General features: G+C 40.5%; 1 protein-coding gene across 1 annotated transcript; it reads left to right on the top strand.

Annotated features, from left to right (window-relative positions):
• The first annotated feature begins 84 nt into the window (after positions 1-84).
• On the top strand, positions 85-18,406 carry COMMD5 (COMM domain containing 5). The gene is made up of 7 exons (XM_049827419.1): positions 85-278; positions 3,407-3,567; positions 4,702-4,730; positions 8,609-8,659; positions 12,699-12,794; positions 14,627-14,702; positions 17,871-18,406. The coding sequence occupies exons 1-7, from the start codon at positions 104-106 to the stop codon at positions 17,970-17,972; spliced, it is 690 nt and encodes a 229-aa protein (XP_049683376.1). The 5' UTR covers positions 85-103; the 3' UTR covers positions 17,973-18,406.
• Positions 18,407-23,703: the final 5,297 nt, after the last annotated feature.

Here is a 23,703-nt window from a genome sequence, read left to right as displayed (position 1 = left end):
GGCGAGACGACACGGCGCCCCCTGCCGCGGCGGAGGACGGAGGGCGGCCCACGCCGCCCCGCCCGCCTCCCCGCGCCTCAGCGCCAGCCGGGGCCGCGCTGCTATGGCGGCGGCGGCGGCGGCGGCGGCGGGCAAGGCCGCGGCGGCCTACGGGCACGGCGAGAGCGGCGGGGGCCGCGGCGGCGGCTTCCTGGGGCCGCGGGTGCCGGCCGAGGTGGAGGCCATGGCCCGGGGCGTGCAGGACGTGGGGCAGGAGACCTTCCGGCGGCTCCTCAAAGGTAGGGCCCGAGCGTGGCCTGTCCTCGGCACGCCGCCGGGGCTCGCCCTGCCCCGCCGCGGAGGGACGGGAGGGATTCCCCGGCCAGACCCGACGGGCGGGCGCCGCGTTCCTCGAGGAAGGCAAGGGCAGCCGGAGGGGGCCTGCTCCGCTCTGCCGCGCGTGGGCAGGGCCGCAGCTCTCCTGGGACGCTTCCCGTCGGGAAGCTTAAGCGGAGGGTTAAATACAACGGCGGGTTTCCTTGGTTGTATTCTAAAACGCTGAATGGGGTACGGACTTTTGCAGCTGTGGACGGGCCCCGGACTGACGCTGAGCGCTGTGAAAGTCATTCCTCCCTCATCCCGGAGCCAGCGGCCGAGTCGCTGTCAGGGCGTGTGAAAGTCAGAGACCCCACGGGTGTTTCCATAACGTGCGGGAGAAAATAAAGGAGCCTCAAAGTGCAGGTGTCTTACTGAAGGCGGGGCTGTAAGGTTGAAAATGATTGATTTGATTTTTTGCTTGCGAGGCTTCTCACGGCACCTTTGACCGCCAAAATCGGAGTTACTCGGTTGAGTAAATTATTGTATGCAAAATAATCACAGAGTAATCAAAGAGAAAAGTTGTTTAGCGGGGTGAAAGCACGGCTTGTTCGTGGCTAGCTGAGAGGGGACCGACTGCCGCACAGCACGGCGTAGTGCTGCAGTCCTTAACATGCTCGTTCTCTCGGCTAACTTCCTTTCAGGCTTTTTTCTTGATTCGAGCCAGTAAGGACTCAAAGCATCTGGTAGCTGGTTTGTCCTTAAAAGTGTTGCTGCACAGTGTCAAAAATGGAGCGATGTATCCAGGGTTGCCTTATAATAATTGAAAGTAATAAAGCTATGTATAGGCAGAGGCATTTGGGACAAAAGTCGATACAGATGTTGAACCATATTTGCTGTCTAGTGCAGGAACAACGGAGACTGAAAAGTTAACATCAGCGTCAGGAAGCCTGGCGGTCTCCTAAACCCCATCTGGGTTTAATTCCGGTGTAAATTACCGCCTGCGTTTAAGTGTGCGATAAATGCTTCCTACCGTAGGGGGAGCAAACAGCCCTTCGAAAGCCCCTGCAGCCAGGGGAGGTGACTGCCGCGCTGATTCACCCAAGTGCCCGCGTCCCCCAGCGGATGGAGACAGCGTCCAGGTGGTGCAGAGCTGGCAGAAATCTCCCGTCGTCTTCTGCTCTTGCTGGCCTGTGATTAACAGTTTGCAGGACAGCGGTTTTTCCTTTGAAGGTTCAGTAGTCTCTGAAGTCATGATGGATTTCAACAGAGTATATCTAAATTGCTCTGGCGCTTGTACCAAGTTAGGTTTTTTGAGGCTGTTGCTGTTACTCTGTTGCTAACTAATATAAAAAAACGGGTACTGCTTCATATGCCTGCTCAGTTCACAATGTAAAAACTGCATATACCATTAGCACAGGGTTATCCAGCCAGTGTTACTGCAGGCTCTGCTAAACTGCAGGTGTAAGTTTGAGACCGCAGGCATCATCTACTAGGCACGAATGACCCAGCAGTGAGATTTTCTTGGGAAGTTTTTGGGTTATTCCTTTTTTTTTTTTTCCTCCCTCAGATTGACTGTTGGAAATGTTGGCACAGCTGATATTTCTGAGTTCCCTGAGCTATACTGAGTAAAAAATCTTGTATTCTAGGGTAGTGCAAGTAGGTTATAAAAGAAGACATGGATTTTTAAGCAGTTATTAGGGTTCGTCAACAGAAAGACCAATACTGTCATTAAAGCTGTCTAGTTAAAAACTATAAGCAATCTGTTGTTCTTTGAAGAAAAAGATCAAAGTTGTATTTAAGTAGGTAAGTAGACAGCAACCTGTTTCCTGCTCTGTGCATGCTCTAATAGACAGCCCTCAGTGCTGATCTGTATTTGGCCTTTCCAGTAGACTCTTTTCAAAGTCACTTTTGTTGTTGTAGAGCAGAGCCTTTTTCAGACAGGTTGGTACTAGCACCTTGCATATCCTAGCTACTCTGTGCGAAATCTGCCATGCAGATAGTACCAGACAAATTGAGTCAGCCACATGAATGATGCAAGATTTGCCGCTGAATTTGGTGTGCATTTAAAAATGTGAAAAGCAAAGAGAATTTATCCAGAATTAGAAGATAGTAGCCAGTAGAACTCACCTAATACCAAAAGGAAGGCTGGCAGTATGATTAAAACTTTTCCTTTCCCTTCCTGCCCCCCCCCAAACATTGATATTAAGCTAATTTCTTAGTGTTGGCTTTCAGTAACACTTGGTGAACATTCTTAACTTTTCTTGTTTTATTCACAGCACTCATAATGTGGCTCAGTATGACTAATCTAATGATGCTATCCTGCAATGGGATTGTGTCAGTAACTTTTTTTTATCCACAGTGGGGCTTCCTGTGTCTCCAGCAGACCATCCAGACTGATCAGAGTGCAGGACAGAGGCTGACATGACAGCAGAAATTTATATAAGCCAGTGCATATATGGAAAAAGGAAGAATAACTGAATGATGAAAATTGAGATAAACCCAGACCAGTTATTAGTGTGTAATATTGCCACAGGGGTTAACAGTAATTTTCTTTAACGTTTTTATTATCAGCAGTTGTGCAAACTACAAGACTTCAAGGTTTAGTTTTGTCTCCTTGCTCATTTAATCCTGTCTCTGCTGACGTTGCAAGATAAATTAATTATGTAAAAAGTTGGAGAACAGTGTGGAATTGTTTACTCTCTCAATCCTCTCTTATCCTGTGTATCAGAAGTGTAATTAAGCTGTAAGCAGACTCCTGATGTGAACAAGTTTGCTGATAGAAGCTCAAGTTGGATTTGTACTCATGAGCGATGAATTTTTTTACCTTTTTTGCATTACCCCACTGGAACAAATTTCAACAGGGAAAACAGCTTCAATTTTACAATGCAAAAGCTTAATCCATTGAAGTTCTCTTGGTAAAGTGTTTTGAGACTGACCTGTGGTGGTGGATGATCAGATGTATTTAGAGAGACCTGAAGTGACAATTTCACATCAGGAAAAACATCAGTACGTTGAATCAAGTAAAATCGTAGACGTGTTTATGTTAATGTTCAAGGTCTCCAGGTCTTCCTCTTTTTAAAGCGATCTTGCTTTTCTTTCTTATTCACAGTCACTGTTAATGCATTGGAAGGAAAAGACTGCAAGGAATCTGTCAAGCTGATTGCAGAAAGCACTAATCTCTCAGAAGAGCAACTTGCTTTCCTCATTTCTGGCATGTATACCCTTCTCCGAGAAGCTTTGAGACTCCCCTTGTCAACTTTCAAACAAGAAGTAAGTTCTGGGAATACTTGGAGTCCTGATAAGTTAAAAGCTGTGTCAGATGCGAGTTACCATCTAAACCCTATTTGCCAGGGTGGGGAGCTGCACATAAAAATGTTGCTCCAAGTTAAAGTGGTTGGAAGAAACCGATAAAAACCTAGACCATTTTACTTTACTTGTTGCCTAGATTTACAGCGAGCTCTTTAGAAGAGTGCTTAAGCTTTGGGAAAGAGATTTCTGTATCTTTTTCTGCTTCAGCATCTTGTTTACTGTGCATGTTTGTTTTCACTCTTAAATTAAAACCCCAGAAGAAACCATTGCAAAGTGTTATTTCATTGGCATGAACTCTCTCTTACCCTAACTGTGCATTCACACATACTGCTCATTTTGTCCACACTTAAAATTTCTCATATTTGTTTGCCTGCCTTTCTTCATACTTCTGCTATAGAGAAAGGAATGTCTTATGGCCAGAACAATGTAGCGGAAATTGGGAGAAAATGCTATTTCTGCTTATGCTATGGATGTTCTATATGAATATGTATGCATCTGCCATGTTCCCAACCCCTATCCCTTTTTCATGGCTATTTTCTTTCCTTTTCATGTTACTTTACCTTACATCTTTTCTTCATTTTATTTTTATGTGAGTGAACCACTTCTGGGCTTCCAGCACCTCTCTTTTGTTTAAGATACTGTTTTCATATTTACCCAGGCATACTGGAAAAGCTCATATATTACAGGAAACTTAGTGGAAGTATGCTTTTAGTATTCAAAGCTTATCTTTTGCCACTTCCTTTCTGTTGTCATAGTTTAAACAAGTTACTGCAAAACATATTTGAGAACAAGGGCACAAAATTACACTAAAAGAACAATATGTTATGGATAGCTACATAAAAGAAATGGCAGAGATGGGGTTTTTTTCAAAAATAAAGGCTTCCAAGAGATTTAGGTCTTTAAGATCAGTTTCTCACAACTTGATTGAACGCTTCTGGAATTTCTTCTAGATATGTAACCCGTAATTTCAACTGGCACTCGCGACTAAAACTTTTGGGAAGAGATATCAAACAAGTAACCACTATTAATTCACTAGGTAAGAAACGATCTTTCAAGGCTATATCCTGTAAAATTTCACCTTCCTTGTCTTTCTAGGTTTTTAAGGAAGACCTAAAGGAGCTCAGGTATGGCTGTTTATGCCTGTTTTTTTTAATCTGTTTGTTTTTTCATAACTTTTATGTAACTGCTTCCCCAAATCAACTTTTCTACACAACAAAAATTGGTATAAAAATTACAATTACCAGTAAATAACACATAATACATCTGTTCCCAAATGTCATGTGAAGCCAGAGGAAAAAAACAGGTGTTGTGTAAGACTTGACTTAGCACTGAGCATGAGCAGTAAATTTCACATGCTGGGGAGATTGGTCTAATTTAGTTGTAATGTAGGTTATGCAAATGTGAGTGACCTTCTCTCTGCCATCCCCACCTTGCCCTGCAGTATTTTTTAACGTGTTTGGTAAGACAGTGGTAACATCTCAGAAGCTAAGAAACTGCCCTACTTTTTTTCTTCTTTGAAAGGCCAATGATGTAACGCTCATGAAATCCTACCACCTTGTTCAGCTATGATCTCGCCTGCCCGTCATCCAAGATAACGTTTGTTACAGACTTAGTCAAACTCTGTATCAGACTGTTCAGAGTATCTCTGAATAGAAGTTCATATCCTAAAAGCTAGACATCAGATGCTAATAATCTTTATAGGTTTTCCCTTATTTCCATACTCAGTAGCAATGAGAGAATAACAGCAGTTGATGTTTTCATCTATAGAGAAACTTCTGCACCAAGGCTCAATTATTTTAAAATGCTAATTTACCATAATTCTTAGCATTCTGATTGCTGCCTAGGAGAAATAGATAGATAAGTTTCTAATTCTGTCTTTTTTCATCCTTATTTGTCTATTAACCTGCACATTGGCTTTCTCCTCAGACTGTTCTGCAGACTTATAAGCATAATTTACTTTATGAGCAACTTCAGGCAAATTAAAGCTGCAGATTTAGAGATGTAATTGGGATGTAATCAGTGAAGGGTGTAACTGGGGCCATGATGAAAGGTGCCTTGCTAGTTGATACAATTTTGTCTGCAGCTCAGTGCTGGAGTTCGGCCTCCCTTTTGTCTTGTGAGCTAAAATGCAAGCTGCTTCCTCTGCCACGTCATGGAGTTTACACCCAGGTTAAAGTAGGTCAGTAAGAAACCGATGAATTGCTTTTGACCCAGTGGGAGTTGGTGTTCCTTGAGGTGCACACAGAATGTGTTCAGTGTGATTAAGGAGTAATGAAGAGTACTAAAAGCTCCATGCCAAGTTCTCTGGGGATGGGTGAATATTCCTCTGTTGAGCCGTGGAGAAAGCTGGTATATAGGAGCGCCAGATGTCACTGGTTGAGCCAGCTGTGTACACTGGCTGTATCTGGAAATACCGACTCCCAGGCCCCTGTGCTTGTCATTTGACCACACTTTAATGCCTTACACTTTTGTATTTGGCTTTGGGGTTTTTTCCCTCACTTTATGGTTTATGCATGGAACTATGAAGATGCTTTTCAGTCTGGGTGATCTTTTTTATATCTTTTGTATCTGCATAAATCTTTTTTATCTTGTTCTGGTTAACATGACTGATATAGCAGCAACAGTTCAGGTAACTGCATTTGTGTTGCTTGCAGACTTGTATGTTTTATGTGCTGCTAGTTGCTGCTATGCTCCCATGATTCTCACATTGTTGGGACTCTTCCTGACTTCCATCTCTGACAGTCTTATTTCCTGTGAGTAGCTCTCTTCACCTTGTGGCTAAACTTTTAGAAGACTAAATAGCCTATTCTACTCTCAAGCTATGATACTTAGTAAATTTGGTAGCACCTTTAGCATCTTTGATTCCTATGGAAAATGTCACTTCCTATGTTTCCCCATGCACTTTGGTTTGGAGATGAAATACCTGCTCGTTTTTAAGGCACCTACTAATTACATTCAGACACTTGTCCTTCTGCAGTGACTCCTGTAGGTCATCCTGTGACCATGTGCATGAAGAACACATAATTGGTTGAACAGCAGTGTCTTGGCATTATTGGCACCCAGTGTTTGGGCAGGTATTTTGCATTTTAAGGCAGAAAAGGCTTATTTCCCTTTTTTTGTTGTGTCTTTTAAAAGTTTGAGCTCTGACCCAGGTTACCTTTTTTTCACCTCTCCTGCATTTAATTTTGTTTTCTTCAGTGAAGCTGAAGATTGGACTAATTCCACCCATACTTGTCTTGTAATGCTCAATTTCCTGGTGATGCACTGGTCTCAGCTTCTAGTTTTGGAGGAGAGAGAGGCTGGGAGACATGCCCACTTCTGATTAATTAGACCAGTATTGTTGGTATCACAGGGTTGCCATTCTATATCCCCTATTTTTTGGCCTGGCTGGCTGAGCCAGTGAGAATAAATTCACTCTAAATTGTGGGTGCTATTTTTTCCCTCTCCTTGCAGGTTGTTTAATAACTTTGTCTCAGGCCAATAACGTGGGATTGAGACATCCTCACACCTTCTTCCTTGCCGTTTGAGTCCCTTCTGCAGAATGTTCCTTTGAAAACTGATTGCCAACTGTAGCTCAGGCCTGAGCTGTGCCATGTTCTGTGTCTGATCTGCTTAGCGTGTGACAGGCCTCATGTAAGCTGCTTGAGCCAGGAACAGAATTTTCAGCAAAATCATTAACTGCACAGCAAAAATAATGCAAGCTTAAAGGTAGCGTTAACGCTTCTGTTTCAGTAACACTCTTGCAGTCGAGCAAGCATTGTGATAGGTATCATAATAATCATATTGCAACCCACTGTCTCCAGCTATGCCACTACATACACAGGATATTTGGTCATCATCAGGATGGGTTGAGTGATACACTTGCACAGAAAGTATAAGTAATGTTTGCAGAAATAGTCTTGTCTCTTCTGAAAGAAAGACACATGGAGACAAAAAAGCACTGTCTAGTTCCTCCTCCTTGCTTCCCAGTTTGCCTCAGATAACTACCTTGCTAATATGAATTCAGTTTTATTCAAGCACCATTTAAAAATGTGTTTTAACCCCACTTCTTCCATTAAGAATTCAAGCTCTAATAACTGCTGTTTCATCTTCCCACTGTGTGAGTTGATGAGTTGTTTTTTCTCCCATCATTAGACACTGTAAGCCCTTTAGGACAGGTAACTTCCTTGTTTGCTTTGATTTTTCTTTGATATACCGCTGTGTATCTCTAGCCACTGGTGAGTAATGTCTCTGGGCACTGATTCATGTTGACTGCTGGATTTAACTGGCGGCACAAATGGTTATTTCTCCCACTTGTCTAACCTGCCTCTCTGTAGGAGGTTACTGTCCCTGTGACAAAGGCAGCTGAATGGATAGTGTTTGCTCTGCAGACTTTGCAATTCACAGCCTGATATATTGAACTGAAAATTAAGAGCAGCTTGTTTGTAAGGCAACAGTGTCGGAGGAATGGTAAAGTAGTGGAGAGGCATAGGGTGGGTGTAGTGTGAGTTAATCTATTTGACGAGTTCTCACGGTCCCCATCAAATTTATGCTTGTCCTCCCCATGTTAGATATGCTCCTTTTGTAAGTAATCTTAGCTACAAGGGCCTCTGTTTTTACTTTTGAGGGAGCAATCCATTCTGTCTTCTTTTCATGATGCTTCAGGTGACAGTGAAATGAAATGTGTATGTTTAGGATTTTTGAAAGTATGCATTGCTGGCCTGCCTTCTGCACTTGTCAGAGCCATCAGTAAAACTTTTCTCAACTTTACTGAGAGAAGTTAAGCAAATACTGGGTTCTTTTGAAACTCACTGTTGCCATGCTAGGTAGGACAGGACTGAAGTGCTTACGTAAGAGCTGATGGCAGTTTTTAAGCAACTGAAGATGGAAAAAGTTGACACATTTTTTGTGTTCTATAATAGGTTGGGTCTTTTTTTTCTTCTTTTTTTTTTTTTTTTAAGCTAAGGCCATATATTTGTGGTTACAAAAAAACTTAACTCTTTTGTATGATTTTCTCTTTAAGGATACCAGAAGATTTCATTGTGGACTTTTGCAGTATAGTCTTTGGTAACAGGTTAGTGTCTTCATGTATCATGCATTGTGTAACTAGCAGGGTTGCACAGAGCTCTGCTGACAAAAAATCCCAGGCCTATTGAAGGAACAGCAAAATTCTCTAAATTGATGAGAACAAGATTTGTCCCATTATTTTGAATCAGCATATCATGATGTCCATCGTGCATGGCTATATATGCAGTAAGTAGCTTTCATGCCAATTTTAAATTTTTCTGTGATCATCACCCATCAGTTTTTATAATGTTCTATAGACTCTGTAAGGTGCATCAATACCTACAGATAAAAAATGTGGTGCAGAGCTAAGCACTTTTATCATCATCATCACAAGTTAGAGCAAAAGTGAAAGACTTGCTTTGTTAAGAGGCAAGCTACATATGCCTTCTACATGCTGTGGTTTGTGGAAGCTTTCTCAGATAGCATTTAATCAAGTCTTAATGTACAGTTGAATTGGGAATTCACACTGGGTGACTTGATGACACCTATGCAATATCAACTACTCTGCTAGCTGTAATTAATTTTCTAAGCAGTATATGTCAGTAGCTCCAGAGAAAGTATTAAATCAAGAACTTTTTGAATCGCATCTCTCTTTTGTCCATTCTAGGGATTAGTTTTTTCTATATGGTTCTCTCCTCAGCCATATTTAGCTTATTCTACATTTAGAATTGCTTGGACTTTCTGCATATGCAAAACTTTCCTTCTTGAAACTTGAGGTCACTCAGCACATAGCATCACTAACCCAATGCTGCTCCAGATATTCTGCATGGAATCCTGATAATCATAGTTGTGGTATTTCAGTTACCCTCACAAGGGTCTGAATGCTGCTACCAAAGTTAAAAATATTTTTCATTTCCTTGGTTAAGAGCTTGGCTTAAAGCTAAAGGTTCTTGGCGTAAAAATAAATTCAGCCTTCTCATCTTTTCTTTGCTTTTCTGTTTGAATTATAGGTGTTAAGAATGCAAAATTCATGGTTGCAAAGTGGAAATATTGTTTGCAGTGGAGAAAGAGGATAAATTTAGATGTCATTTGAAGCATGCATGATTGTTTTTTACTGTGAAATCACGATGCTGGAAAATTTAGCTTTTTCTCATTTCGAAAGCTGTGATTATCCAGTGTAATCTCGCTCTGTGTTTTGAGACCAGAGAAGAACACCTCAGATTTGATTTCTAGACAGATCTGCTTTTATAATCTTAAATGTAACACTGAATCATACATATGCTTATTGAGTTGTAAATATATATGATTGTGATGGTAAGTGAAGTATTAGCATCTGATCAAAAATTCAGTATGAGCTAGATAACTCAGAAAAATCCATTTTCAATACTTTTCCTGGCATCTTATCCTATTTTTGCAATTTTGTTCACGAAACAACAGCTCCGAAATACTGGAAATTTGACATTTGTATTTCTGTGTCCCCACAGTTCCATCAAGCTATGTAGACTGAAATGAAACAAAAACTTGCCACACTGACACCATCAAATAACTGCATGAAAACTCCTCTCTTTTAAGGGAAAGAATAAGCCTAACTTCCCCCTCTTTGAATGTTTGTAATAAATGTACTGCTGCGCTTTTTTTTTTTTTTTTTTTTTTTTTTTTAAATAGTGTAGCTTTAGTTCCTACCAGGAGGGTGCGTTCTGTGTGCCATTTTTCAGCATGTCATACATGCTAATTTATTCATTCTCCCTGTTCAGTGGCCTGCTAGGCATGTCTCGTTATGCGCATAGGGAACCATCCAGAATTTGTCTTTAGTTTTGATAGTTAGGTCAGCTGCTGGTCCAAATTCTCTAATCTTACATTTTCAAGTGCTCTTGTGTTGCATCCTTTGGCAGTTGATGTTCTTGTCACCAGGTGTATCATCCTTTCCACGTATAATTTGGGTGGTTTCTAGCTGATCCGTGGTGTTTTACTTGTTCTAACTTCTGCCTTCTGCACTATGTGCTCACAGTATATTGCAGCTGTTGGCACAGAGTGTTTACAAAATGTGATTATAGTCTATAGGTTTTGGATATAAGATCCATTGAGTCTTTTCTGCTCCACTTTGCTGTTCCTCTTAGAAATCAATGGCTTGATTTAATGGCCTGTATAATTTCTGTATGTATGTTGGCCACTATGCACATTCTGTCATCCTTACAGGATTCTTGCAGTTCCAGCTGCGATCTCGTCCAAGCTGGGAAGGTGCTGACAGAAGCTTAAACTAAGCTATAAAAGCCACAACTCTTTCTGAGGGAACGGTACTGAAGCACAGTCCAGACCAGAACCAAAGCTTTGTGGTTTGGCCACAGAAATGCCATAGCTTAACAATATTCAGAAGCTTCACCTCTGTTTGGGCATTGCTGACCTTTCCCACCACTGCTAACTAGAACATCTTCCTGTTTACTCTTTCTTCCCCCAAAATGCTGGTGCTGCACTGAATGGATTATCTTCCATTGATGGGAGTTAGCATGTCTTAAGGAAGCAGTAGCAGTGTGGCTATTTTAAGGCATCCCCTAAATTAAGCAATACTCTGGCAGCAGCTTGCCACTAAGGGAAAGGCCTGTTCTTATTGTTTAATCCTGCTAATGACCATTCTAGACTCCAGCTCCTCATGGTTGCACCCAGCTGTGGTGACCTACTTCCTATTCAGTAGTTGACAGTGAGTAAGAACCAGCTGATCTGTTTTTTTCTGCTTATTTCTTTACCGTTCTATTAGGAATACGTGTCACTTCTGACACTATCCAGCACCCACCACCCCACCCCCCAGAAAGAATGAATTCTTTCTTATGCTGCCGTGGGTAACTGCAAGAGTATTGGAGGATCTCAGCCTGTCGGTCCTGTGTACCTTATCAAATCATTAATCTTTCTGGGCAGTTTCTAAAGGCACCAGCTAACTTGTACACAAGAATCTGAGTAGGGATGTTAGACTATCATTCCTACAGTCCTGGATTTTTTCAGAGAGGATTCCTTTCTGATATAAAGTCTGTAATTAGATTATGTCTAGCACCATGGATAAAGGATGTAATGTTTCTTATCCTGCCCTTAGCGGGAGTACTGGAGTAGCTTTGAAATGTACTGTAAATAACTTCCAGAGACATGGGATGCTTAGCAAAACAAAAGGGTAAGTAACACAGAAGTCCAGACTATCTCCCAAATGGACCAGCCGAGTGACCTCATTCTGAAGATATTTCTGCATATATATATATAAAAATGGGTGGTTGTTATGTCTTTGTATCAGATTTGGCTTGTTTACTTACCCAGAGCTTAAGAAGCTGTTAAAATTTTAAAGATTGTCAACCATCTGAAGTTTAATTGCTGTCAACTGTATTTCCTCACAGAAATAAATCAAGGCTTGATCAGCCTGATTCTTCCTGCAATATGAGTAATAAATGAAGTCCTTGGCTTCTTACACATTAGACTAGACAAAACATCTTGAAGGTTGTGCTGGGGTTGGCAGTGAACGTTATGTGAGGAAATTAGAGTTTGTAAATTATGTTGAATTAGCAAGAACCACTGTGTGATTTTTATATTTTTTTTAAAGTATGCTTCAAAGTGCACTCTGATACTATTCTATTTTGAAACATTGCTGCTCGCTAATACTAGATGCTTTCTGCTGAAGGAGCACAGTGACCTTATTCCAACTTTTTTGCTCAAGTCATCTGTCTCGTTCCTGGTTGCTTGTTCCTGTTGGATCTGCATGAAGGTAAAGATCTATTTTGCAGATCCCTTTCTATGCCTCACAGTTGCATATAATTGAAATAATAGATATACCAGCCACAATAATGACATTTACTAAACTTTATAGTGACGTCAGTTTACTGGAATTACACAGAGTCACTTGTCTCGTTTTTTTTTTTAGCATGGACCATAGTTGAGCATAGGAAAAGTGGGTAGTGTGAGCACAGCTGTCTTAAATACACAAAACCTCCACTCATTCAGACCTCTCTAAATGAGGATAGATGTAGGAGAGAAACAAGTTCCGGACAGGTTTGTTCTGCTGAATCTTATTTTGACTGTTGTTTCTTTCATGAATTTGCATTTCAGTCTCCCACTTCTGATTTACTCTGTAGGCGTCCTGCTTCAGAAGGCACAGCTCTGATGCAAAGAAGTAGGCTGCCAAGTGTCCAGGACATAAAGTGGAGAGTGGACGTAGCTATATCCACAAGGTATGAAAGAGAATCCTGCATGACCCTAGAAATTATTTTGCCCAAGGTTAAACTGACTTCTTGTGCTGCTTAAAAATGTTAACAGTGTTAAAGTGTATCTTGCTGTTGGTAATTGGCATGTAGCATTAAATGGTAAGATACAGAGGTGGGGGGTTCTGAACAGTGTAGAAGTCAGTTTATGTACAGGTTACTGCTGTTAACATGGACCTGCCAACAGGCTGCTGCCTTCATATTCTACTAATGATACTTTTTAGGCTCCTCATTTGTTTCGATCGCTAAAGCTAGAAACATTTCACTCAAAGTTTGAGTCTCTCTTTCAATATTTTAAAACTTAATGGAGCTGATAAAACTCCACAGGTCCTTGGAGATGATGGAATAAATTAGATGGATTTTGCTTCATGCAGCCAACCAAGCTCTCAGTTTCACTGGAGCAAGGGAGGGAAATCATCTATTCAACTTCTCAAGTAGACTATTATTTGTATGTTGCACATGTTAAATAAAATGACTTTCCATCACCTGTACAGTCTGCTGTAGATTCTACAAAGAAAGACTTCAGAACAGCACTGCCATAATTATGCAACTGGTTGTTGATCTACCTCCTAGTTTCTTTCACAAAACGAGTAAAGGCCTTTGTGATCATCCTGCCTGCAGTGAAAACTTCTTGCCATCTGCCACAGCAGAGGCAGCTGGGGGATGCATCTTTGGCTACAGCCAGAAGGAAACAGAAACCTGTTGTCTGTGCTGTTCCTGGTCTTTATCTAGTTCTAACCAAGACAGACCAGGGTGAAAGAAATTGGAAGGTGATCCAGTATTTGTCAGTAGCGTAAATTGTTAGTGTGAGTGACTTTGTATTGCATTCATGAATACCTGCATCCGAGGGAGAGTGCAGTGTCTTTGCTGCCATAGTTGAGAGGCAGGTGGGTAATCAGGGATAGTCTTCTTGAAATCAAGAAAAAAGGCTCCTAAGTGAAAACTGTAACAGCCACAAGGTACTAGTTCAGGTGACTCCGAGATGAGCAGTGCTGTAAGCACCACACAGGTATCACTATGCAGAAAAAATCTGTACCTATAAGAGAGCAAAATGGACAGATAAACATCCTCAGGCACAATGCTTGCAAGCTGCAGGCAAATCCTATGATTTGTTTTCCAAATAACACAGGAGCAACACATTATCCTTTTCTATTTTCCTTCCTCTTACTTTCCTTTCCAGTCAACCTCCTCCCCGGGATTTCTTGTTTATCATCCAGTAACAGCCTCTGCAAAGACATATGGCTTCTGGCTGTAATGCCTGTCAGTACCTGAACAGGGTTTGGCAACATCAGTTGATGGAAGCTGCACAAGAATGACTCGTGTCCCCTCTTTGGGTCATCAAATAAAATAACAACCCACAAATTTAGGATGAAGACTGGAAGAGCTTGATTCCCCAAATGAAGTGGCAGTTGAAAGTATGAAGGGATGGAAAGGGTTAATGCAACATGGTAAACTGCATAAGAAAACTGTGCATTATTACTAGCAGTACTTGGTCAGCTCTTATCCCTATCATAGTTCCACTAAACTGATTATTATGTAAAATGAAAATACTCCTAACTTGCAGTTACTAAACTATATAAAAAAAATTGGTCTCAATACACAAATATTAGTCTCAAATACTCTCAAATTGGACAGGACTCCTATGTTCATGAGTTGCCAGCCAGGTACAGAACTCTGTGACTGAAATTACTCGTGTTCTATGTAAAGCCTTCATGAACATCTTAAATTGTTAATGTACAATGCTGTACTCGTCACACTACTGATGTCTATTGTTGTAATACTAATAATGTAAATCATTTCAGTTCACTGGCCCGTGCACTTCAACCATCCATTCTAATGATGATGAAGCTTTCAGATGGGACAGCTCATCGCTTTGAAGTAAGTCTGATTGCCATAATAAAAAAAGAAACCACTTGAAGTTCTTTTTAGAAAGTTGAATTACTATGTAAAATATTAAAGCTTTTGTAAACAATCTATTATCATTGGTTGGTTTGCTTTGGAATCCTTCATGTTCAGTGTAGCCACATATATATAATGAAATGCCAACCAAAATAATTTCGTACCTTGTTCTACACACATTTTGCTGAAACTTCATTTGTTAGAAGAATACTAATTACTGAAAAGCACTGTTGCATAACATCTAGTTTGATTAAAAATTATGGTTTTGTTATCAGCTGTAACCTTCAGACCTGATGGTGGCTCTTGAGGGCAGAAAATTTACTGGGGTAGTTTATATAATGTACGATACGCTTCTAAACCTCCCACATTTAGTAGAGAATGGTAACGTTCTCTTCTGTGGCAGAGGTAGTTTTATTCTTTTTCTTCAGTACAGTTCTTGCTGCTAGAAAGAAAGTGAAAAAAACCTCTTTGCTTCTTACCTCAGAATTAGTCAGTGGCAGTATTTATGACACTGTACATAAAGGCTTGCCAGAAGATGGCCATATTTTTAACCTTTGAAAAGGAATGCTATTTGTTCTATAAATAACCTGGTGGTGCATGCAGGAATTCAGTGCACAGCAGGCATTGTTACATTTGAACTCTGTAAAGATTTTGGCTTCAGTTCTTGTATTAGTAGTAGTCTGGAGGAAGCACCAAAGTACTGTGGGTTGAAAGAGGTGGACTGATTTTGCTGTTACAATGCTTCACAAGAAGGCAGCTGTTGAGGAAGGCACAAACTGTGTTACATTGCAAAGTGTTGAGGGTGTCACTTCACAGGAAATCAAATTCACCCCTCTGTGGACAGTTCAGCTCAGAGCATATGATACACTCTGTTTGAGGTCCTCCATGGAACTTAAATGATGCCATGGACTTCAGGTTAGCCCTTGATAACAGGGTAAGTTTCACTTGTACGAATAAAAACAAGTATATATTCTTTACTGCTTAGGTTTGGGGCTTTATTTCCTGGTATGTAATGTCAAGTCTTGGTCTTTCTGGCATTGTTCCAGGTTGGGTTGGTTTGGCTTCAGGGTTTTTTTGTTGTAAGACTGTGGAAGACCCTTTGCTATTCTGCAGTGGAGATATGTCAGTGTGCCTGTCCAGTATCCGCTGCAGTGCCGATACCAGATAGCAAACAATGTGCTTCTCTTAGAATCAGCTCTTTGCTGCTGCTGCTTAGATCTGAATGCCAAAGATCTGGCTGTAAACGTGATTTCTGTATCTGATGAGTGGTCTTCCAGCAGTTAGTAGCTCTTTGGGATAAACCTATGTTTTCGTTTAAGGTACCATATGCAAGTGTCCTAGTTTCAGCTGGGATAGAGTTAGTTTTCTTTCTAGTAGCTGGTATAGTGTTATGTTTCGGGTTCAGTATGAGAAGAATGTTGTTAACACACTGATGTTTTCAGTTGTTGCTAAGTAGTGTTTAGACTAAGTCAAGGATTTTTCAGCTTCTCATGCCCAGCCAGCAAGAAGGCTGGAGGGGCACAAGAAGTTGGGAGGGGACACAGCCAGGGCAGCTAACCCAAACTGGCCAAAGGGGTATTCCATACCATGTGACACCATATCCAGTATATAAACTGGGGGGAGCCGGGGGGGGGGGGGGGGGGGGAATCGCTGCTTGGGAACTAACTGGGCATTGGTCAGCAAGTGGTGAGCAATTGCTTTGTGCATCACTTGTTTTGTATATTCCAATTCTTTTTTATTATTATTGTTGTTGTTGTTGTTGTCACTTTATTATTGTTACTATTATCATTATTATTTTCTTCCTTTCTGTCCTATTAAACTGTTCTTATCTCAACCCACGAGTTTTACTTTTTTTTTTCCTGACTCTTCCCCCATCCCACTGGGTGGGAGTGAGTGAGCAGCTGCATGGTACTTAGTTGCTGGCTGGGGTTAAACCATGACAGCAAGCAAATACAGTCCTCAGCTCTTCAGTTTCCTTTCATTCGGACACATTCAGAATGTCCTGCTAACTAACAGGGCTTATGTAAGATGGTAAGTCCAGAAGATAATTCCATTACGAACAGTTTTAAAATGTGTATGCTGCAGGGAGAAGTTACACTCTTTGGTCTCTTGGGTTTGGTTTGGTTTGGTTTTTAATCGCAGTGTGACTTCTGACAATGAAGATTTTTTTAAAGAGCAATGGGAATTGCAGCATTTCGAGTCTTGTATATATGTCAAAAGTGAAAAGGACACGATGCCTTTTTATGCATTTCTGATGCATATGGAAAATGCAAATCAGATGTTGGATTCCTCTCACATAATTGATATCTCTGCTACAGTAGGCAGAAGGATGACAAGGGACTCTGTCAAAAGAACTGCATGTCTTCAGTGTAGTCAGAGAAGTAGAGTAAATTAGGCAGTGCTCTGCAGAGCAGCCTGGGACTAGCTAGACTGCTATTGGTACTCATGTGAGCACATGCATTTGTGCACTGCACTGATGTTAATCTGTGTCACCCAGTCTGTGCCTGTGCTCAGATGTGGTTCTCTGTCTTAACAGATAATAGATTTCCATCCATTTGGCTTCTCAGGCTTGAAATGGTAAAGAAAAGTCCATTAGTCTCCTGCACAGTTGAAAACATTTTGTATATTTAATCAAAATCTTTTGCCTTCGTGTATAGGCAATGTCATGTCCTCTTTGCTCTTGAGGTTGCTCCCTGGTGTTTTGCTTTGAGGCTCAATTCCTTTTTCCTGCAAGTTTGGACAAGCAGAATATCTGGAATTTGTTGCTTGAGAATTGTGTAGGCTCCACAACCTTCCAGGTGTCTCTGTCTTTCCTTCCAATCCATGACTCTCTTACTTCACCACAGCAGCCATCAGTTTACATTCTGGATTACTTCCTTTCTCACATCAGCCAGTATAGAAAATGTACTACATAGCTGTTATTTCTAGTTTTCCCCCATTCTCCTCTTCCTTTTCACCCAGATGATTTAGTTGAATTAACTGACTTTTATTAACCTCAAATCCTTTGTCTTAAGTTTAAAAAAAAAAAAAAAAAAGTATTTTAAGAGAGATTGGGCTGACACTGCGGAATGTTCCCTATCCATAGGCATGCCCTAGTTAAAGTTCCTAACATGTTTCATGTTTTCTAACCTGAATATTCTGTTTCAGGTGCCAATTGCAAAGTTTCAAGAACTGAGATACAATGTTGCCCTTATACTGAAGGAAATGAATGATTTGGAGAAAAGGAGCATACTGAAGATCCAGGACTGAACACTTTTAAATTGGGAGTTTATAGAACAGATCTGAAGCCCTCAGTGTGTTTTGCAAATGGCAAAGCAGGGGACCATCACCACTTTGCCTGTCTGAACTGTAGTGTAGCATTTATGATGTCTGCTGTAAATATTTTTTCAATTCAAGTGTTAAAAGCACAAGCTCTTTTCATAAGACTTAGGAAAACCAAAAAATAATCTATGAAAAAGTATAATGCTGTTTGTGAGCATTTTTGCATGATTCATCAAAACATTTTTTAAATAACTGTCTTAATAGATGTAAGAGTCATTTATTTCTGATTATGATTCATCACTCTAATTATTTTTGAAAGCCTGCTACCGGAAACCCTGTCAATGTGTATCATAAGAGAGCTCTGCAATATCTCCAATAAAAAATAAAATTAAAAAACCACTCCTGCGCTCTAGTATGACAAATGTGAACTTGAGTTTTGCATAAGTAAAATTGCTGTCTGCCTTCTCAGTAAGTGACTTGAGCTACAGCTACAGATATTTAAAGGCTCATTTTGAAGAAAACTGGAAGTCTGTGGATCAAGAAAGGAGTATCGACTGAGCTTCCAGAACTAATTCCATGGAATTGCATCTGGTTGCTCAGAATGGGCTAAATAGCACTAATCTCACAGATTTCTAACTGGAAATGCCTGCCTCTTATTTCATGTATTTCCTGTATGTTTGATGTGAACAGAATCATCTGACTTACTACTGGGCAGAAACCTCTGGCACGGTGATGACAGCGAACAGCAGGAGGCAGTAATCGTGTAGACCACTACAGCTATATATACTCATTAATTGAGCAAGTCAGACCCCAGGATGAAAAGGCTACGTACAGCCTCTGGGATGAAAGTCACATGTATGAGGATATCCAAGCCCCTGGGTCAAGAAAACAGTTAAGCATGGGCTGAAGTTCCCTGAATTGGACAGGCAGTTGGACTAGGTGATCATTGTAGGTCCCTTCCAACTGTTCTGTTCTATTCTACTCCTCTGCCCCATGAGTAAACCTTGGAAGAACTCCGTTAACTTTGAAGCATGTGTTTTAAGTCTCATTTAAACACCATGGAACCACAAGTATGTACCTAAGAGTTTTGGCAAGAAGGGATGCATTCATCAATCACTGCCTGAACGAGTTTTCCCCCAGCAGTAAAGATACAGAGGCTGTGAGCAACAGCCCAAAGAGCACAGGCCATGGACCCTAGAACTATAGGATTTATCTGGCTGTCAAAGGCAGTTTAGGAACCACATGCCACTACTATTGTTAAGCGTTGTCTTATTCTAGCTGCTTTCAGGGTTTCTACCTCAGTAGTATTGCCCATAATTCTCTCTCTCATTTTTTGTGATTGCAGAACTTGCCTTCATCTTCCTCACTCCCTGCAGAAAACTACTGAAATTAAAATTGTGGATTCAGGAGGCCTTTTGCACTCCCACAGATGTTTGTGTAGGAAAGGATGACTTGGCTCTTGGATTTTAAGAATCACAACAGGCATAAAAAGATTTCATTGTCATACTTTTTAAGAGGAGACTTCTTTGACAGCAGTCCATACCAATCTAAAGACAGCTAAATAGTTGTGGTCCAGAAAGCTTTTAAAACCTGTGCAAGAATGTGTCCTGTAGTTTCAAATATACCTATCGGCCATGATTTCACACTGTTCAAAAGCTGCATGTTCCATTTGCTTTGTAGACTACTTATCAGTAACTTCCAGGTTTGATCCATGCTGCATCTTAACTACTGTGTTCAGGTCACACCAAAGCATATAAAGAGGAATTCGCTCCTGTAACTTCAAGTGGACAGTAAATTGCATTAATGTCATGTTTTCTTTTTGGTATTTACTTTGTGAAGCTTGTTCATCTTCTTTCTGGAATTAAATTATCACAAGCCGTGAAACAACCTATGTTCTTATGTTCCTTGTTATAACCTTTCCCTTCTGAATATTTAGGTTTATGTGGTTTCAAACTGGAAGGGTATCTCAAGTGAGACTGTAAGTGAAGTCTTTTCAGACAAATGGAACTGACCTATTGCTGAAGACATTTGCAAAGTACTTTTTACTGGTCAGAGTAGAATTCATAAATACCTTTACCTTCTAGACAGCATATATTCATTCAGTTGTTCTCCTGTAACAGCAATTGCCCATGTTCTCCAGAAATGGAAAGGCTTCCTGACTGTTTTCCTCATGTTCTCTGCAAGGGGTGATGGACCTCTTAGTCTCAAGTTTGTCTTGCCACACATTAAGCAAGAGTTTGCTGTAACTGGAGGTTTACCACGCACACTGAGGGGTACTCAAACACTTGGGATTTTCATTTCTCTGTACTTAACGGTTAATTTAGGCTTTCCTTCTAACAGATTAGCTTTCCGGTAAAACAGCAGTTGTCACCAAAATGGCTAGTGGAAGTGGCTAGTGCCTCAGTTTTGATAAAATATGAACCTTCAAATGATTGTTAAGTTTCTCAGAACTTCATGGTGAATTATGCATTAAATATTTGTTCAACACTGAAATATCGTCTTACTTCACAATTAAAATACTGTGGGATTTGAATTCCACTGAATTTCTGACTGTAGCCCTTTCATTCCAGTACAGAACAAAAGTAACCTTCTAAGAACCTGGGTATGTCTGAACAGAAATTATTTTACCCAACTCACTCTGGGTTTGGTTACGCTTCAAGGACACACTGTGAATCCCCCTTTCTGTATCATGTGGTGAAAGATACAACTTGAATGGGATGCTCGCTTTGTCAGTCCCGATGTCTTGTCAAGCTGACTGCTAGTCAGTCATTAGTTAGGAAGGCAGGAGGTTTGCATGGGAAGGGCACTGGGTTTTTTTCTTATTACACATGTTCACGGACCAATAGGTAACAAAGACCTTTCACAGGTTCTATTGGTAGTTTTCCCTGAAAAACAATCCTCAGTGATCCAGTTGGTTTCTCTATTTGATGGTGCCATGCATTTATTTAAACTCGATAATGTATTTGTGAATCTCTTAATTCTAGCAATTTCCTAACCATTTTCTCCATTACACCTTTTCTTTCATTTCCTTTATAGTATATGGAACATCATGCTTTTTCTTTCAAGATTAGTGTGTCAAAATGTATTTAAAATAGAACTTGAACTAGATGGTTTTTCAGTGTAAATCATGTGTGTGTAATAGCAGAGATGCCCAGTGCATGCAGGAGTAGTCACAGTAGGCAGAATGCAAAAGGAGAGTCAAAGATAGTTGTCAGAAGTCGTTCAGAGATTCAGTGGCAAAATAACACAGAACTTCTCACACGTCTTCACTTCCTGTTCTCTAACTGTAAGTTAGTGTCCAGCTTCCTGACGTAATGGTCAGACCTCCCTCTTTTTTTTTTTTCTTTTTTTTTTTTTTCAATTGGCTCAACTCCACAGGCCATCAGTCCAAATTTTTTCTTGCCTATGGACTATTACAGTGTGTGCAGAGCACTTGAAAGTAAAAAGACATCTGTGGCTGTATTTGTGATGTGACTTCACATCCCTGCTTCCAGTAGAGAAGGAGCTTTGTCAGCATGACTAGTAGGTTGGAATTTCACACTTGGGTTAGTTGTGTTTGAGAGGGGAAAGAAATAGGTTTGTTGGTTGTTTTTGTGGTCTCAAAGTGTGGTGCAGATTATAGCTCCAGAAGAAGGCTGAAGAATGTAGTCATGCTCTCATACTGCCTGTTATGCCAGCCATTAACTGCTGGAAGAAGATCAGTATTGTGCTCATTGTCATTAAAAGGAAGAAATTAAACCTCCCTTTGTAGAAAAATCATACAAGGGAGACGTGCTTTTGCAGAGTGAGTCACCTCCTAGCTTTAACTTCTTCTGTTTAAGTGAAGGATAAATCCGCTCTTGATCTCATGAACAATGCAGGTAGGTAGGGGGCTGCTTTTTGCTTCTTCTTTTTTTGCTTTCTAATCAAGTATACCTCATGACCCACTGCTGCTCCAAATCCATGAATATATGTATGAATGTATGAAAACTCTATGCTTTCAGGACATGTTATATAAAAACACCCCAGCATAGCTAGATTGAGTATGTATATTCAATTTACACAGCTGTTTTTGCTAAAAGAGTCTTTGCAGAGCCAGGCCTGATGTCAGAATCAAATATTTTGTAGTTGTTTGACTTCTAGTGAACAGTAAATTAGCATGTTGGCTTTAAAATATTTTTGCTGCTAGTGACTGTACAGCTCACTCTGTACCTGTCACACCCCACAAAGTACTAACATTTACCAAACACCGCGCATACCAGGAACTAGCAGAGGCAGAGCCAGCTCATTTCTCCCCTAAGAATTCACAGAGTTGTTGCCCATAGGCCATCCACGATAAGGTCTTAACTGTTTTCTGGCTTTGGATAAAGGTCTGTGTTCTGAACCCTCCTAAGCATACAGCTTCTATCGCAGGAGTAGTTAATAAGCACGGCTGCCCTTTTCTCTTGAAATGTTTCAGCCACCTCCCTGCTGGCGTAAGAGAATTCCCAGAAGTGCATTTCACAGTGCTTTTTTGAGACTCATTTCAGTCCCGAGTGATCAGACTGTCAGCTAGCCCTGCAGATGCTTTCATACATTGTAAATAGAAACCGTGGAAGTTCCTTTCAGAGCACAAACGCTGACTACATTTTCTATGATAATCTATTTCCATTCCCTGTCTTGAATTCATGTGCTGCTAGAAACCCTCCCTTTATACCATGACTTATCTCTTTAAGTGTCTGCTATGTAACTATGTAAATCCTGGTGGCGTATCCCTGATAGAGAGATTGTCATTGCATTGCTACTGGTAACCAGTGGTTATGTCACTTTCCCTCGCTTGAATAGGCTTTGACTCATAGCGGTTTTCAGGACAATGGTTATAAAATAACACACTGAGGGGTTGCCGAGACTATAGTTTTGCAATAGAGACAACTGTCGACTTCAAGGGTACAAGAAAGCATTTTTCTTTTCTTTTTTCTTTTCTTTTTTTTTTTTTTTTTTTTTTTTGTTAAGGGTTTTGTTCTTCTGTAGCATGAATTTTTCTTGCATGGAAGTTTGGAAAACCAGAATTCTCTGTTAGCAAGATTGAGTCTGGTGGGAAAACCCCATTACTTCTGAGCACAAATGTTAATTCTTTCTAACTGTTCTGAAGCATTGCTTAACTGAAATTTTAAGTGCTTCAGTTGTCCTACCTTTCTTTGACTTATTTGATGGCAGGCTGTGCTATACTTTGGATTATCATCTGACTAAAGTGATGGCAGAAAGAATTACTGAAATGAGCCGTTATTCCATTAACCTTTTTGTTTTTCTAATTAAAGGACTTGCCTGGGAACAACGGTTAGATGTTGAACTTTTTCTTCCTTTCTTTCTTTCTTTCTTTTTTTTTTCCCCCCTAAAGATTCAAGAGCCCTTGAGACAGAGGCCAAATTTTTGGAAGGTGCCAAATGTCTTAGCATCATAGGAATTAAAGACAATTGAAGGGTCTGATGGCTGGCTTCTGCTTCCAGGTATATATCTGACTTTCTGTATAAGCCTAAGGATTGCCTACACATAGACACATAAACATCACAAAATTAGCCCTCATTATTAAAGTGTGTATCATTAAGAGTTAAGGTCAGAATTTAAGTGGCTTTAAATTAGTTTTTCACTTTAAATCTAAGTTCATCTAAAGTTTGTCAAGTATCCTCTCTGACCAAGGTCTTACAAAAGTCACATTACATCTCCTTTCTTCCGTCTTTTGCCCTGTCCCTTCAAACCCCAT

Source organism: Accipiter gentilis, chromosome 24 (assembly GCF_929443795.1).
Source record: "Accipiter gentilis chromosome 24, bAccGen1.1, whole genome shotgun sequence".
Lineage (NCBI taxonomy): Eukaryota > Metazoa > Chordata > Aves > Accipitriformes > Accipitridae > Astur > Astur gentilis.
Note: the sequence above shows the minus strand (reverse complement) of the source record. Positions and strands in the feature narration are given on the sequence as shown.